Source organism: Phalacrocorax aristotelis, chromosome 1, assembly GCF_949628215.1.
Source record: "Phalacrocorax aristotelis chromosome 1, bGulAri2.1, whole genome shotgun sequence".
Classification (NCBI taxonomy): domain Eukaryota; kingdom Metazoa; phylum Chordata; class Aves; order Suliformes; family Phalacrocoracidae; genus Phalacrocorax; species Phalacrocorax aristotelis.
In genome coordinates this window covers 67,372,450-67,388,534 of record NC_134276.1, presented here as the reverse complement: position 1 = coordinate 67,388,534, position 16,085 = coordinate 67,372,450, and the positions used below count along the sequence as shown (strand labels likewise).

At 41.2% G+C, this 16,085-nt stretch overlaps 2 protein-coding genes and 1 long non-coding RNA gene across 15 annotated transcripts in view; 1 reads left to right on the top strand and 2 right to left on the bottom strand.

Annotated features, from left to right (window-relative positions):
• Nucleotides 1-515, bottom strand: part of TFDP1 (transcription factor Dp-1) — a 57,715-nt gene extending 57,200 nt beyond the window's left edge. Inside the window, exon 1 of one of the 4 annotated variants that reach the window (XM_075091548.1) lies at nucleotides 364-515. The gene's annotated coding sequence lies outside the window, so the exon portion shown is untranslated. The remainder of the gene's footprint in view (nucleotides 1-363) is intronic. The other 3 variants (XM_075091635.1, XM_075091593.1, XM_075091574.1) reach the window with 3 other exon arrangements.
• LOC142056613 (uncharacterized) lies at nucleotides 48-14,566 on the top strand. Its single transcript, XR_012660395.1, has 5 exons — nucleotides 48-446; nucleotides 5,926-6,203; nucleotides 8,857-8,931; nucleotides 12,615-12,728; nucleotides 13,033-14,566. It is a non-coding gene; the product is annotated as an uncharacterized LOC142056613 (long non-coding RNA).
• SLC9D1 (solute carrier family 9 member D1) overlaps nucleotides 6,219-16,085 on the bottom strand; it is a 34,012-nt gene continuing 24,145 nt past the window's right edge. For 7 of the 10 annotated variants that reach the window (XR_012660375.1, XR_012660377.1, XM_075091488.1 and 4 more), the window contains 3 exons: nucleotides 10,034-10,113; nucleotides 9,422-9,571; nucleotides 6,219-7,745 (listed from right to left, as the gene is read on the bottom strand). Coding sequence is in view for 7 of the 10 variants with exons in the window: in XM_075091488.1 (XP_074947589.1) it covers nucleotides 7,632-7,745; nucleotides 9,422-9,571; nucleotides 10,034-10,113 (344 nt within the window). In the remaining 3 variants the exon portion in view is untranslated. The remainder of the gene's footprint in view (nucleotides 7,746-9,421; nucleotides 9,572-10,033; nucleotides 10,114-16,085) is intronic. The other 3 variants (XR_012660376.1, XM_075091460.1, XM_075091508.1) reach the window with 1 other exon arrangement.

The window sequence follows — 16,085 nt, the reverse complement described above, 5'->3', positions numbered from 1 at the left end:
GGGCGGGGGTGGGGGGGGAGGCGGGGGGGGGGCTGAGGAAGGGGGGACGGCGGGGGGTCTCGCCCGGCGGGCTGTCACTTCCCAGCCCGCCTCTGCCCGCGCCGCCAGCCAGCCTGGCGGGCAGCCGGCACGCTGCCCCCGCCGCCCGGCCTGCCAGCCCCGCGCACCTGCCCGCCGCCGCGGCCCGCGCCCCAACCGCCGGGAGAAGGGGGACTGCCCGTTGAGGGGGAAGGCGGGAGGGCGCGAGCGCAGCGGTCCCTCCCCGGGACCTGCGCGCGCGACCCCGCTGCTTTTTCCTCTTTTTTTTTTTTTTTTAACACCCCCCCCCCAGTTGGCAGGGAAAAAAAAAAAAAAGAAACTTACACTTTTGTGCGTCCCACCGGCGTGACGCTGCGCGCTGACGTCACGAGGGTGTAGCGTGCCTTGCACGGGCACACGCGGAGCGGGTAAGCCAACCGCCCGCCGCTCCATGAGCGGAGGGAGCATGCGCGGGAGTTTCGCGCCTTCCGACTCCCCGCCCTGTGGCGCTGGCGGCGGGCGCGCGGGAAGCATCGGCGAGAGATTGCTCTCCGGACCTGGCCGCCGCCGCCGAGCACGTGGTCGCCGGAGCGCGCGCGCGCGCGCGCGCTGGCGGGTGGGAGCGAGCCGCCCGCCGCGCCGTGCCGCGTTAGGGTGCCGGGCTCCGCTGCGTCTTTATCGCTGCGGGACGCGGCCGGTCCTTGCCGCCGCCGGCGCCGGGGGAGGGTGGGAGGGTCGGCCCCGCCCGGCCTCCACCGGCCGGCCCGCATCAGGGCCCGGGAGCGACCCCGGGCCGGCCTTTTGCGTCCGAGCGGGCTTCTGGGGGCGCGGGAGCTGGCGGTGAGAAGCGGGAGGCGGCGGGGCAGGGCGGTGCGGTGCGGTGAGGTTAGTTGCCACAACATCCTGCCGGCGCTTCCTCATCGCGTGTTGTCCAGCCGTTACTTGAGCAAGTTCGCTTACAGCAATCCTTGCCAAAATGAGGATTTTTACAGTAATCCAAGTGAAAGCATTCCGTTAGGCAGCTGCTGCTCTCCACCTTGAATTAGGCCAGACCTACGCGAAAAAAGCGGCAGTCACACCTGACACCTCCAGGCTGTGAAACCTCTGCAGGCGCCACATGCTAGTTGTGTGCAGTGACAGCCACAGGAACAGTGCACGTTAGTTAGGGTTGATGTAATTACACGAGAATGATGTAATTCTTGACAAAAAAACTTCTCAGCATGCGTAGTGGGGGCTATAAAGGCAGAGCTGTAACGGTGGAAACCAGCAAAGCCAAAAAGCCCAAAAGCTGTGTTGCTCACACGAGTGGATGTAAGATTATTTGATGGTGGCAGGGAGGGGGAAGCTGCACAAGCTTCTGCACACGATACCAAGCCCGCATAGTCCAAGGCTGTTCATAACATGATCAAGAGGGGAGCAGGAAGTAAGAGATTCGTTTTCTCTAAAACCACTCTGCTTCCTCATAATGCCTGGGAAAGAGGACTAGTCAGGAATAGAAGGCACAACCGGCAGCGCCACTACACAGAAACAGTGGAACAATCTAGCACGGATGTGGGAGAAGATGCATTTCATCACTTGCCTAGATTCACATTTAGTTACTTTTATACCTTACTCAATTTCTCTATTTAATTTTTTTTAAGACATTAGGGAGTTGTTTTATAATAATGAGGAAACAATAGCTACTCCATTTTCCTGATAAACCACAATCTTTGAAGTTTTTCGTTCACAGAAGCCCACTGCTTGCTGCTCTGGGGCTCCATGGCTGTTACCAGAGCAGGTTACTACATAAGCAACAATTATTACCCCATTTCTTCGTTCTTCTTGACCAAGCCTGATGGCTAATGAGAATATGTTTATAACTGTTCATAACTTTTCAGGAAGAGGCAAGAACTTTCACCCACAAAAAACACAAAGCACCCCAAGCCAGCTGCAGGAAAAATGCTTCCGAAAAGACATCTCCTCCAGGTGATGGTGCTGCTCTCCACCCTCCAGGTCTTATATATAGTGCCTGTGGCTTTAAACTGCCTTTATAACCCAAGTCCCTGCCCATATCCCTCCACCTGCCTTTTTATGTTAATTCTTGTAGAAGAAAACCCTGTTCCACTATTCCAACTACCACAAGCTCCATGCACCCTCGAGAGTGAACATCCATCCCTCTTGAAGGGTGAAGAAGGGACTACAGAGAAAGTGAACGTGCTTTTAAAAAAAGGTAGAATTCAATGACTCTGCTGATACCAAGCATTTCCTCTGCTGTTTTAAGGTTTACCTAAGAGACTAGTGCCATTTTGAAAAAGTCTCGAGTTGAAGAGAAACCATCTACCTTGTCTAGTACAAAGAAAAATTGGCAAACTTCTGAAAAAAAAAAGTATCAAACGATTCATTAGCAACTGTGATCTGCAGGGACTAAGATAACTACACTAGCATTAAGAACGGAGGAGCAGTGGCAATCGAAGGCCAGAATATGAACCTCACACCACTACCAGCTTTTGCAAACCTCACAGCTTCTCCGCAAACATCGGAATTCATGCTTTCCTGACCATAGTCAGTAAATAACCAGTGACTGAAGCTCACCCTTTTTACTTACTCAAATTCTACTCTCACTTGTCACATACTCTTGCTGTGCTGCTCATGCTCCCCAATAAGTCCCTCTGCCCCGAGCTTCTTGCAAGACAACTGAACAAGCACAAACGAGAGGGGTGTCCTGGTTTGCTAGCATTTATTTTGATGCATTACCAACTGCCCAAGCATAGCTGCTCACAAGTGTTTTCTTTAGCGGAGGGTTGTTGACAACTAATTTGAGGTATTTGTACCAGTGGAAAAACCTTCAGCAGTCCTCTAATCTCTGAGCACACCCTCCTTAGGCATTTTGGAGCTTTAGGACTGTTTGCGTTTGTAGTGGTGAAAGGCCGTTCCAGTTCACGACTGTTTTCTGTGGCCTCCCCCTTTTAAGTGCGCTTGAAAAGGAGGACGGATCCTAACTTGAAACAGCATACATGTGGCAGGAAGAAATTGTGTTTCAAGAGGTCATCTAGTTTACAGACAGAAACCTAGGACAGGTGCCAGAGGATGTGCACATGGACATATTTTGACCTACGTGCTTCAGAACTGGAAGCCATGCCATCTTAAGAGAGGGACCTGTGCAAGGCTCCTGCCTAAAGTAAAGGCCTAATATCAGCTGACAAGATTGTCAGCATCTGGCCTCACTGGGAGGTAGCATCTCCCAACTCTCAAATTTCTGCTCTATTTTAGGAAATAAAAAATACAGATGGTATTGCAACCTTGAAAGTGTTGCCATTCCCTGGTCTAGATTTTGTCCCCTGAGGCAGGATCACAGTTGTCCCTAAGCCACTCTGGTCACACCATTATTCAATTTTTTGTCTCCAGCAATCAGGAGATTTTCCTGTGTCCACTGTCCTTGCTAACAGTAAGTTTTTCCCACCCAGCAGTGGTAATTACTCAACAGAGGCAGCGGGAGAACCAAAGCAGCACACCTCCTGGGCTACACAGTGAAGCTGGTCGAGGCATGCCTTTCCCTTCTGCCTTCTGTTTCCTTCAGGGTGGGGTGGGCCACACATCTCCCAGCCCTTAGGACATCTTGCTGCTCTTCCTTCTCACGTCCCTAGTTTTGTCAGCTCCCTCATTGTCAGGTCATTTTACTAGTAGATGTCTGGTACTTGCTGCTCTTTGTAAGCTGTTTCCCACAAAGATGTTAACGCTGGTAGTGTGGCTTGCCTCCTGTCACTCAGGGGTCCCGTTTCCTCCACCTTTGGCACTGCCCACGTGCTGGAGCACTGCCAGGACTGCTTACAGAGCAGAACTACAGATTCTGCCCCTAGACAAACCCCAGGAGTGCTTTTGTGGTTAGATTGTTCCTGGGTTCACTCCACAGGCAGCAAGACCACGCTAGGTTTCTCACACCCTCCATCAAGCATCCTCATATGGCACTGTTCTGTCACACCAGGCACCCCCCACACCTCTCTGCCTGCGAAGTAGAAGGTGTCCAACTGTAAAACAAGTAAAACACAACGTATTGTGAGGCTGCTTTCTCCTCATCTTTGAAGATTATGGGAAATACAAATTCTTACAGCTTTTTAAAAAAGCTATATAGCCCAATGGTCTCGGCCACCATGACAGCATTCCTTGAGCCATCCTAGACCCATGTCAGTCACAATTGCAAGAACCTACCTCACAGCTCCCACTAGGTATCTTCCTACTTAGGAACTGAAGCAGCCTGCTCTATATGGGATGGGCCATAAGTAGGGTGGCTGTGGGTCCATATATATCAATCTGACCCTGGGGACAGGGAAATGACTTGCGAAGTATCAGCATAGCTTACGCTACCAGCTTTCAAACCATTTTGGTTCCTTCACCCTCCTAGGGAACAATGACCAAAGGTAGCAATTAAGGGGTAACAAGCAAGAGCTCAAATTTTCAGAGAGAAAGCCACACAAGCAACCCAGTTACACCAACCTCCAAAACCAAAAATGCCAACCCCAGACCAGGTATGCTGAATGAGTTGCTACTCAAGCTCAAAGCAGACCCTTCCTTTCCACGCCCTTAAACTCAGCTTCGCCACAGAAGTATCCTCTCATCACTTACAAAGTTTCTGCCCTGTTATCAGCTTTTCTGTACTCAAATAATGCTGATCATTAGATAGATGAACGAGAGAGAACAACTATCCACCAAGCTGAAACAAGAATTTCCAGAAAAGACTGCCTGTAAATTTTCCTTTCAGGGCTCCCAGATCCCTGCTTTCATTTTATCTACTTGACACAGAATGAGAATATTCCAGAGTACAAGCATAAGGTTCCTGAAAAGCTACAATTCTAAGTGGGCCAACTGTAAAATATTCTCTGCATTTTCCATATAAGCATGACTGATCATTCACGAATAAGATCTGTTGTTTCTGTCCACAGACTATATCATGAGATTACCCCATTTTGACATGGAATTATGCATGGAGCCATTATTTGCATTTCAGGAAACATTTACAGTATCTCAATACATCTCACAGAAATCTGGAGGTAATCCCAAACATCTGATTGTAAACAAACTTATCACATGTCCAACAAGATTAGTCATTTGAACTTGCATCTAATATTCAATCAGGCAATCCAAGTCTATGCCAACAAAGAGGCACAGAACATTGATACTCAGATGAGGCTCCTATTTCTCTTTCCCCAGTTCTCCTAAGGCCTAGCCAAGTCATGACTGAATCAAAAATTATTTGGGAAACAAGAAGTGACAGAGATGAGGCAACCAGTAAAGTATCTAGATACTTGCTTTCCTTTTTGGACTTGGTATCAAAAGGTCTCTTCACCCAACTCCTTTAAAAGGCAATCAGGAAAACAGTTTTTCTTTTAAGAGACTCAAGCCATCAGTATTTCCTACTCTCCTAACTGGAATTTTCCAGAGAAGTACAACTAGCCACAGCAATTTATTTAGACAAAAAAATTACTCAACACAGCTGTAATACTTTGTATAATAGTTTCAAGGGCTAACTAAAAGATACAACAGAAACCATACAGAGGTTTCTACCACAGTCAGTCATAGATACTTTTTTCCCCTTGAAAACATAGGTGGTAAACTACACATGAAACAAGCACCTTTCAAAACCAAAATGAGGCATTCAGGAGAGAAGCTTGTATTTCAAGCAGAAACTATGAGCTAAGTCAGTGGATAGAGTAACATTTCTCTCTCTAGTACAGCTAAGAAACAAATTATTTTAGTGAGGCACCTGAAAAAGAGTAAAAGGTCTGAGCTAGTAGATCGTTCAATGGTACCATAAATTTTTTTAATTAATTCTATAATTTGAATACAAGATACTGAAACACACCAACAAATAAGTTTCAAGTTTCTTTTCTGTTACAGATTCATTTTATAAGAAAACCCCTATTTTATTTATAGGGCAGCTTTTCCCTCTGCATTTGTCACTGTTCTTCGATAATGTTTGAAACCACTGAAGGAGAGGTGGAATTGCCATACATTCCTGCAACCTTCGTGAAGCATCAGTGCCTGGAGAGAAAGCCCTGAATCCAGTGAGCAAGAACTCAAATATGATGAATCCTACCCTGTCCTACCAGTACATACACACTTCAGAACAGTCCAAGCTGCATCTTGACAACCCCAGCAGATGTCAGAGAAAACACAAGAGGAAACTGAGGCTGCTATGGTAGAGGAAAAAGGTATAAACACACACATCCATCCAAAGCTTTGTTTTACTAATTGGAGGACAGCTTTCATTTTAATTGGCAATTTAAACCTACTTAACATGCAGTTTTCTAACCATTTTGTGGGTATCAGAGTTATTTCAGATGACAGTATAATACTGACCTAAAGAGTTAATATATCTTTAATAGTGTTGGTTTTAATAGATGAACCTCAAGATTATTTTTGTTTGTCAGAGTAGACTACAGTCTATGAGTAAGCTTTCTCCATGACACTTAAAGAATGGGCTTTTACAAGGCTCATCCCGCTACATATAATGTTTTAAAGAACAAAACACATTTAAGATTCAAAGCATTGTTTTTTAAAATATCATGATATTTTAAAGATACTAACAATTTATTCAATGTAAATGCAACGTATAAAGTCATGGAGTTCCAAATACACATCCAGTCTGCCATTTCTAGTTTTGTGCAAATTAATTTACTTAAAATAATTTCAATTCTAGAATAGTGTCAAATAACATCCAACCTCCAAAGTTACAGAACTGATGTTTTTCACATCTGCTTGAAATTAGACTTCCCAGTTTTACTAAATTTATTTTTGATTTAAAACAAAGAAAAAAAACCCAGTAAACAATTATTGTAACAGCAGTTAGCAACAAGAATGGGTGACAACTACCAGTCTTCAAATATAACTTAAGTTATGCCCTTTCTTACCATCACATTTTAGTCGAATATGTAAATAAATATAAGAACAAACACAAATGAAAGTTACCACTTAAGAAAATACATTAGACGCTGCAGTTTGGAATGAAATATCATACAATATTGGCTGCATCATTTGGCATACGTATTTGACTGCTTAAAACAGTTTGATGCTAAACAGTTAAACCTTTTCTTTGTGTAGAGGACTACACGTTTACTCACCGTTAGAAGTGTGTTTTGTGATTAATTTTATACTAGTGTATCAAACTCCTAAATGTGGAAATGACTCAAGTCATTTAGTGAAAGAAGATACCATAGGCACCATAATATATTTTTTTTTCTTTTTAAACAAAATCTGGTGATGAACCAGCAGTAAACAAAATAGAATGAAAATTAAAAGGCACATTCAGGCAAGAAAATAATCAACACGGTTTGCATGATGCTAGATCTAAAAAAAAATTATTTATGCTCTGAATAATTGATTGGATCAGGAACAAATATTCTGGCAGATTCTAATCTGTCAGAGAGAAAGTGAAGTTTGTAAAAGGTGTGCAATTCAAATTATATAATTATTTTTTAATGTTGAATTTTGTTTTAAGGTCAGTGTAAGGCTTATAACCAAGTGCACATTAAGAGGACTGACGGCTCAAAACCTCTTGTTTTCTGAGTGCATAGAAATACAATGAGCAATGAAGATATTCCTTGCAAGAAGATGTATTCTTGTACTCGTGCAAATCTGAATCAAGTACTTGAGCGTCTTTCAGGTCTTGGAACACATTTCATAATCGCAGCTCTCCACAGGGCAGGGGCAAGTAAAAGGCTTAGAGTAGTCACACTCAGGATAAGAAGGTAGACCTGAAAATTGCAAATAAAAGCCATTACTTCTCTTAGTTACATGGTAAACTGAGAAGTGACTAGAACCTGAGGAGATCAGACTCTTCTGGACAGTATTTTCAGGAGACTTCACCTGTCTTCCTAACCACTGACACACACTGCTATAAAAGCAAATAAGTGCATGCTCAAATAATCTAGTTATCCGTTTACCTGGTTTGAAGATACAATTACAAAGACATTATGAGCTTACAGAAAAACAATTATTTACACATATAGTTAAGAGGTCAGTTTTAAAAGCTCAATGTTTGCTAAAAGTTCAAAGGCCAAAAACCACTTTATTAAAAAAAAAAAAAATCAACAAAAAACCACAAATAAACAAACAAAACAGAAATCCCACATCACCCAAAACTATTGTGGTGTAATGATGTAACGGCAAAGTTCACATACTTTAGTGTATTTTATACACTAAAAAAGGCAAACAAAAACCCCTTTAAGTCATACTGTACATCTGAGAAAAGATTTTAACTACATAGTCTGAATGAGCCTTATAAAACAGCAGCAGGAAGTCGTTTTGAGGTCTCAAACAGAAGAATTACTTGGAAATTTCAGAGCTATCTACACCTACATAGTAGATAATCACATGAGAGCTGCCACAGAAAAAAAAATGAAAGCCTAAAGCCCTCCAGGTGCAGTGGGTGGGCCCCGAACTGGTTCTGTGATCACATATGGGTATCTTGAAACTCTATACAAACATAAAGTATTTATAACTCCTTATTATATGCAGGAGCGAACATGAAAATGAATCACCGTTACCTATACAAGTGAAGAGCATTGTGTAAGTTTTTAACATGTGCTTTATTTGGAAATGGTTCCAGCATTACACAGCCCGCTTGCTCACACAATGAAAAGCTCGGAGAGCCAGCAGAGTATTTTTGTGAGCAGAGATACAGCGGAGAAAGCAGCTAGCACTGGAAAGTGAGGTCAGCTGTTGTATCTCTATAGCCATAGTTTATTTAATTTCACAAAGCAGACTTCATCTTGGGGAAAAAAGAAAACCAAAACACCAAAAAAACACCAAACCACACATTCTCACAGATTCAATATAAAACTAAGTTCAAGGTTTCTTTCCTAGGGGATTTTTTTTCATGACTACTGAAAAAGCTGGTTGTTTCTTCTGCAGAGGATTTAAAATGAAGAATATTTGCAGGTAAAGATTACAAGTTCACTTGCTTGTTTAAACGCTAAGGTAATTTCCACTTCACCATATCTGCTCCCTAGTTCTTATTTACTGATATTTCCTTATTCAAATCCTGTACTCTCAGTTACCTCTTTCTATAGCTATATCAAGATTTTAAAAGCAAAGGCTTCTCCGTGATTTGGGTGCTGTCTACAACTCACTGCTCAGTTAATTAAGTAGTTGTAAGTGAGAGCAGTTAGGGTAAAGCATTTATAACTAAGCTATTTAAAAGTAAAATCTGCTATTTAAAATATTAAAACACAATATGAAACAAAAAATGGAACAAAGAACCCTTTCGGGGACATACATGTCTCCATTTGTATTGGTTGATTCTACTTGTTAACAGTTAAGAGATGCCACAAAATTGAAATGTATTGGTATTTCAGACACACAGTAATACAAAATCCCAGTAAGTTATACAGGTGCAAAACCCAAAGTTAATAACTAGGGAACAGCTTACCTCCCGAGATATGATCCCTGCTCTGCGTGCTCTACTTCCCAGAACAAAAGAGAATTCACTGACTTGTGCCAGTCCTGCTGAGACAATCCACTTGATATACTGGCTGGTCTTTGGAAGAATCAGAGAAAGGACAAGCACTGCCAAGACAAACTTTAAAAACGTTTTTTTTTGGGGTTGTTGTGGGTTTGTTTTGTTTTTTAAGTAGAAGTGCAATAAATAAAATAGTACAATCTTTGTAAGACACAGAGCATCATACAATAGTTCTGGACATAAACTACTAGACTTCTAAATGTGTCTACTGTACTAATGTCAAAAGAGACAAGTGTACATTCACAGTAAAAAGTAGTATCTTGTTTACCATAATAAAATATACTGTAATAACTTTGTCACAAATCCCAAGCTTAACAGGTGTTTCTCCACTAACTTATAACATTAAATACAATCCTTACTTTAAAATATCTTAAGAATGTTGTATCAAACCGTATTCTAATCAGTAAGATTCCTCCAAATACAGATTTAGAGTAAAATTGTAATATTCTCTGTTGTATTAGGGCATGCAGCACAAAGATTATTTAGACTACTAAAAGATAAAAAAAGAAGAAAAGGAAATACCTTCATTATGACCACCGACAATGTAAGGAATAGTAAGACTGTGAGTTCATATATTACAAATGTGGGGAAAACATGAAGTCCTAGGAGGAAACAAAACAATATTTCACAGTTTAAGGCCAATATCTTACTATGATAATTTTCTGAGTAATAATAGATTAATTGCAAGACTCTATTCTCAAAAACAAACAAAAAAGCCCTAAAATAGCTACCAACACCGCCTACTTGATCACTAAAGCACTTCTTACGTTATTCAACCATTTTTCCTTTGGACAGGTTTAGCACAAACAATACTCCCCATTGAGTTAACCTGCATGGGACCAGTGCACGAGCACCTTCATTTATGAAGTTTTCTCTCTTCCACACCAAGCAACAATCCAGAACCTGAACTGAAACACACCTCTAATGAAAGCTATAAAAATACTGCAGGAAAATAATTCCATTGTTCTGCACAGCGATCGTAACATTCACTTTGCTAACCATTTAACATTTTTGTATGACATGGTAATGGACTGTCACCGTGGGAGGAACATGATATTCAGTATTTGCCTTGACTCGACAACAGAAAATATAACTGTTTTGATCACATGACCCTCGCTTGCAAACACTGAAAGTCACCTGAACTGGAAAAGTCACTTAGGCTGGAATCAGATAAAGTCATAACCCCCTGAGCATGGTCTAACAATAAGGAATGACATAAAACTCCAGTGCTATGCTGTTGGGTTGGGGTTTTTTTTTGGCAGGGGCGTAGGGGAGGCAGTGGTGGTGGTGTCTGTCTTTTATTTTACTTTTTTTTTTTTTTTTGAAATTTCCTAACATTTTAACTTGGTAATTATATGAAGCAAGACAACAAGAACCATAAAGACCACAGAAATTTAGAACTAAATCCTGCTAATATTAAACATAAGAAAAAGAAGTGTTTGTTGGAGAAGTCCTGGAGTCACTGAGGAAGATTCTTACTCACAGCTGACTAAGTCCACTTTTTCCTCAGGGTATTAGGAACTTGTGTAGGCAAATATAACTGTATCTTTGGAAGCTCATTCCTTTTTCATAAAAGCTCTTAAAAAGAGGAACCAAAATAGTGGTGGTGTTCCTGATAAAACCATAATAGTTGGCAGTTCTCCAACCCCATTATTTCTGGTGAAGGACAAGAGTTCAGCTTTCTAAAGCACAAGGCATGTAAATTGGTGCTGTAACTTCATATTGTAACACAAGACAAGTTTTCACTAAATTTCTCTGCCCCATAGTGCTGCAGAGTCAGAACTGTAGAGAACTGAGAGTCGTCATCTCTTCCCGAGTACTCAAGAGAAGTTACTTACAGTAACTGCACGATGTTTTGTGCGTGTGCACATTCCACTGTGGATGGAACCGTACTTCAAGTACATCAGAGATTTTTATGCAAGTCCTACCCAGTCAGCATGTACACACCCTGTTTTATTTCTCGATTTCTTTCCATCTACTGAAGCGCAAATGCAAAAGACTATCAGAATAAGGGGAGAAATGGCAGAATAAGAGCCACGAACACCACACCAAAAAAGAAATCCAAACGTGTGCGCACATGCACGTGGAGGGGCAAGTAGCTTCTCTTTTTCACGCATATCATGCACGTGGCTCATTCACCTTTAGGCCAGTCTCAGAAATGTACATGAAAGGCGACTAGAGACATACAGCCTGTAACAATGTCACATTTGATAAGAGGGCCAGCTCTGCCACATCTGGAATTGAAGATTTCAGAGGAAGGCTATAAATATAGCCTAGTGCTCTGATCACTATGGGTGGAGCTACCTTTTCAGTTCTGGAGCAGACAGGCAGTCTGAAGTCCATTTGAACCACTGCCCAACATGGAGATTATTACCATATTCCAAAGAGCTGAGGCACAAACTACTGCAGATTTCTATACTAATCCTGTGGAGGTGAGTACCTGCAAGGTGAAGCAAGCCTAAACCTATTACACACATTATTCTGAGCAAAAATAAACATCCCAGCACACAGACGTGTTTTGGGGGAAATCCCACCATAGTGGATTTATTTCATGGTCGTTACAGACCTTTGCGCCAGCCCTAGATGAAAACTTTGGATAAGGCCAGAAGTCATATCAGACTGCTATACAAGCACATGAAGCATCTTGACAACACAAACTTCAGCAGAAAGATTAATTTCATAGACAAGAAGGTGCATGAATATGGGCATTTATTTCAATGGTTTTAATGAGACTGTGACTAAGCTCAAGAGTCACAATGGACTAGTTCTCTAAAACAGAAGAAACGCTTCAAATAATTCAAGAACTTTAGCACTGTCACCAGGTAGCATGTAGCATGTTGGCCTGTGACCAATAGCTAGGCTATCACTGAGGTACATTTTCACAGAGCTGAGCATAAGCCACTGGACTTCAGTGCTAAGCAGTGTTCTGGAATAGCTGGAATGGAGGCCTTGGGGTGAAGGTGACCTTGCATCAATGTCAAGCCAAAAAGCACAGTTCACTCATATAAGTTGGTGTGTGTTCTCCTGTGGATGACCTACAAGCAGGATTTTGCACATTCTTTTTATACTTACTTTTTCTTAATCTCACTCTCCCCCCAATTAGACAGATTCTACCAACCTGCTGGATGGCTGCTAAACAGCACATGAAGATCCAAACATCACAAACATATTCTGGAAGATCCAGCATTGAGAAAAGGAACCTTGGAGATCTTTGATGGTAAGCAAGATCAGAGAAACCAGAACTCTCTTGGTCAAACTGGAGCCACTAGAATTATTTCTTGACACATCCTCAAAACAGGACATCACTCAGAAAAATCATGTTAGCAATGTGTTGAGATGCTCTTAATGAACCTAAGATCATACCTACAAATACAATAAATGCTACAGCCCTGGCTAGATCATTAAGTAGCAGTGGGAAAAACCAACATTCATCTCCATCTTTCTGCAAAGGGGAAGTCCTCTTGATTCTCATGTCAGTTCTGAGAGCTTGAAACCTTCAAGTTTTATTGTGTTCCATGTAGGGCAACAAAGCAGTAGAGCTGGATGGGGAAGATTATGATGTATGTCACCTAATGAATTCCAGTTGGGATCTTCCTTTGATTTCTCTCAAATTCAACAGAAATGTTAAGAGGATCATCAGAGAAACATTGCGTGTGTGTTTGTTCTGGACAGTGGTAGTGCTGACAGTGTCAGCATCACTCACCTTCTGAAGAAGGCTGCACTATTAAAGGGTTTTCACCTCTTGTATTCAAGGTCCAACGCTGACCACAAGATTTACCCAGAAGGGAAACACTGAGCCTGGCAAGTGAGTACATCTGTACAGCACATTGAGGACACACAACTTAGTGGAAGTGATCTGCCTCCTCACCAGTGGTAGATGCCCAATTTCAAACTCCATATGCCTTGTAGACTGACAAAAAATGGGACACTGGAACCATTAAAAAAATAAAAAAGGTCAAACAGTCTACGCAAAGATGCCTTCCATCTTTTTAGAAAGCAATCAAAACAAAATCAAATGACGCAGAGGTGGAAAGGTAAGGATCTCAGTACTAGGTGCCAAAACAGAAGTGAGGAAGAGAGTTCTCAAAACATGGCTCTAAGAATCAGTCCAGATGTTCTCTCAAAAATACGAGGACAGAGACTAACAGGAACTTTCTAACCTCAGCAGATAGCACAAAGAGAGCCAGAAACCTTGAAAAACACACACATGCTTAAATGAACGTACAGATGGAGAGTAACTCAAAGCGCAGCTGTTAATGCCTAACTGCAAAGGTGTATTATTCCCACAAATGCACCCATGCGCAAATTTGAAAGCAGTAGCATTTCACAGGTCAAGCTCAGGGCAGGACCGCTGTTACAGATATTACATTAACAAGTACTATTCAGCTAAGCTTTTATCCACCAGAAGGATTTCTGTAGTGAGACAGAAAAGCAGGCATTTAAGACAAGCAAAAGAGGAGCTAGCTTTTCCCAATGACATATTTACAGTAATTTGTCAATTAACTCGAATGTTTCTATTTATTCCTTTATTCTAAAAGAACAGAACCTGTATTACTGCAGTGGTGTACCATTCCACCTCAGGATCTCAGTGTTTCTGTTCTCTATGATAGGGTGTTTGCTGCATGAGAAGGCAACAAGCCTTCTCTTTAGACAGGCAGGGTAGAATCTTTCCCTGTGGCCTTTACATAATTTCACACAGTAAGTCTTTATATATTTATAGATACATATCATTTGCATGCATACATATATGAGTAGAGAGCAAGCAAGTAGGCTTTTCTTACTAGATTCTTTTTATAAAGTTTAAGGAATAATTTTTATCACATTCAGGTTCTCTTTGCAACGTCAAATCAATCGTCTTTAAAACCTACCTCCTTGCCACCCCACAGAAGTTCCTGTAAACCACAAAATTTCAAAGTAATGGAACGTAAAAGGGGAAAGGTAGGATAGTATTTATTTGGGGGGAGTCGTATTTTGGGTTTTAGGGGGGTTGAGTTTTGTTGGGGTTTTTTGTGTTTGTTTTGTGTTTTTTTTTGTTTTGGTTTTGTTTTGTTTTTTACAAGCAAGCATTATCACATTTTGTCAGAGGACTTTAAAACCTACCTCCTTGCCACCCCACAGAAGTTCCTGTAAACCACAAAATTTCAAAGTAATGGAACGTAAAAGGGGAAAGGTAGGATAGTATTTATTTGGGGGGAGTCGTATTTTGGGTTTTAGGGGGGTTGAGTTTTGTTGGGGTTTTTTGTGTTTGTTTTGTGTTTTTTTTTGTTTTGGTTTTGTTTTGTTTTTTACAAGCAAGCATTATCACATTTTGTCAGAGGACTGTAACATAGCTCATTTTTCTGCTTTTAGCTAACTTTCTTCTGAGGTAGGAATCACACCCATTTTCTGTAAAACCATCCGAACTTGTTAGGCAATCTTCTTTTCTTTCCCTTCTTGTCATTATAATGGTAACAACAGTTAAAAAGAATGTGTTTTTTTTTTTAATTCTGTAACAGAACTACTAAAATAATTTCCTTGCAGTATAACATAGGCTATATGGAGTGGTGCCAGCATGCCAACTGAGATATTGCTATTTTCTTGTACTCTACCAAAGTCTTATCTCTAGTCTTAATTTATGCAGTCACAAAAGGACGGTATTTTTGTTCAGTCCCTTGTAAAATTAACTTTGGGCTTATAATTACTTGTCATGCTTTGTATCCGTGATAACACTATCTGCTCCATCACCGTCCTTACTGAAACACGTAAAAAAAACCTTACCTGTGAGCATATATTAATTACTCATCCAACCTTGTCAGTTATATGGGCCCAAGAGTTTTACCATAGATTACCACTTTCCTCCCTTTATTAAAAAATAAGTTATTCAAATAAACATATCTATTACTAAGCAATCTGACTGATCAGCACAAGTTATTATCATGGGCTGGGTAAAACAAAAATCAAGATTGGCAAACGTAACTACTTCCTTTTTATTTTGGCAACCACCAGAAATGGCTTTAGTTTCTGTTACGAAACAATTGGTATCAAACAGGTATATAAGAAAAACCATTAAAATTATGCTGATGAGACTTCACTATTATCTGAATAAATATATGGAGATAAAAAGAACAACAGAAAACTTAAAATAAAAATCAGCAGAAAAAGTGGTCTTGGGGAAAAAAAAAAAACAAACCCTGAGAATTTGAGTAAGCACAGTTGAAGGAGTCTGGATTTGTGTAAAAGGCCACATTCAAACCCTCTGTTTTTACCTTGCAGTGTCCCCAAAATAGGGCAACATGCATCTTCTATACAATCACAGGCAGAGGCAAGTGCTTTCATAAGGCCTGTCTCCTCATTCACTCTACCTAAGCACTTCAATAATGTGTTGCCATTTCCTTTAGAGAAAGCGTATTGGAGCATGCATGCACAGCTGGAGAATGTAGCAGTTCAGAATTAAGCTACTGATTAACTGTAAATAGTCTCAGATTTAACTTGCTCTGGATAACAAGCATGATGAGTTACTCTCCTGGTCTTAGGCATCAATGCTGCATTTCAGTTGGCATTCAGGTATTCTCTGAGATACATCTTATTCAATCAT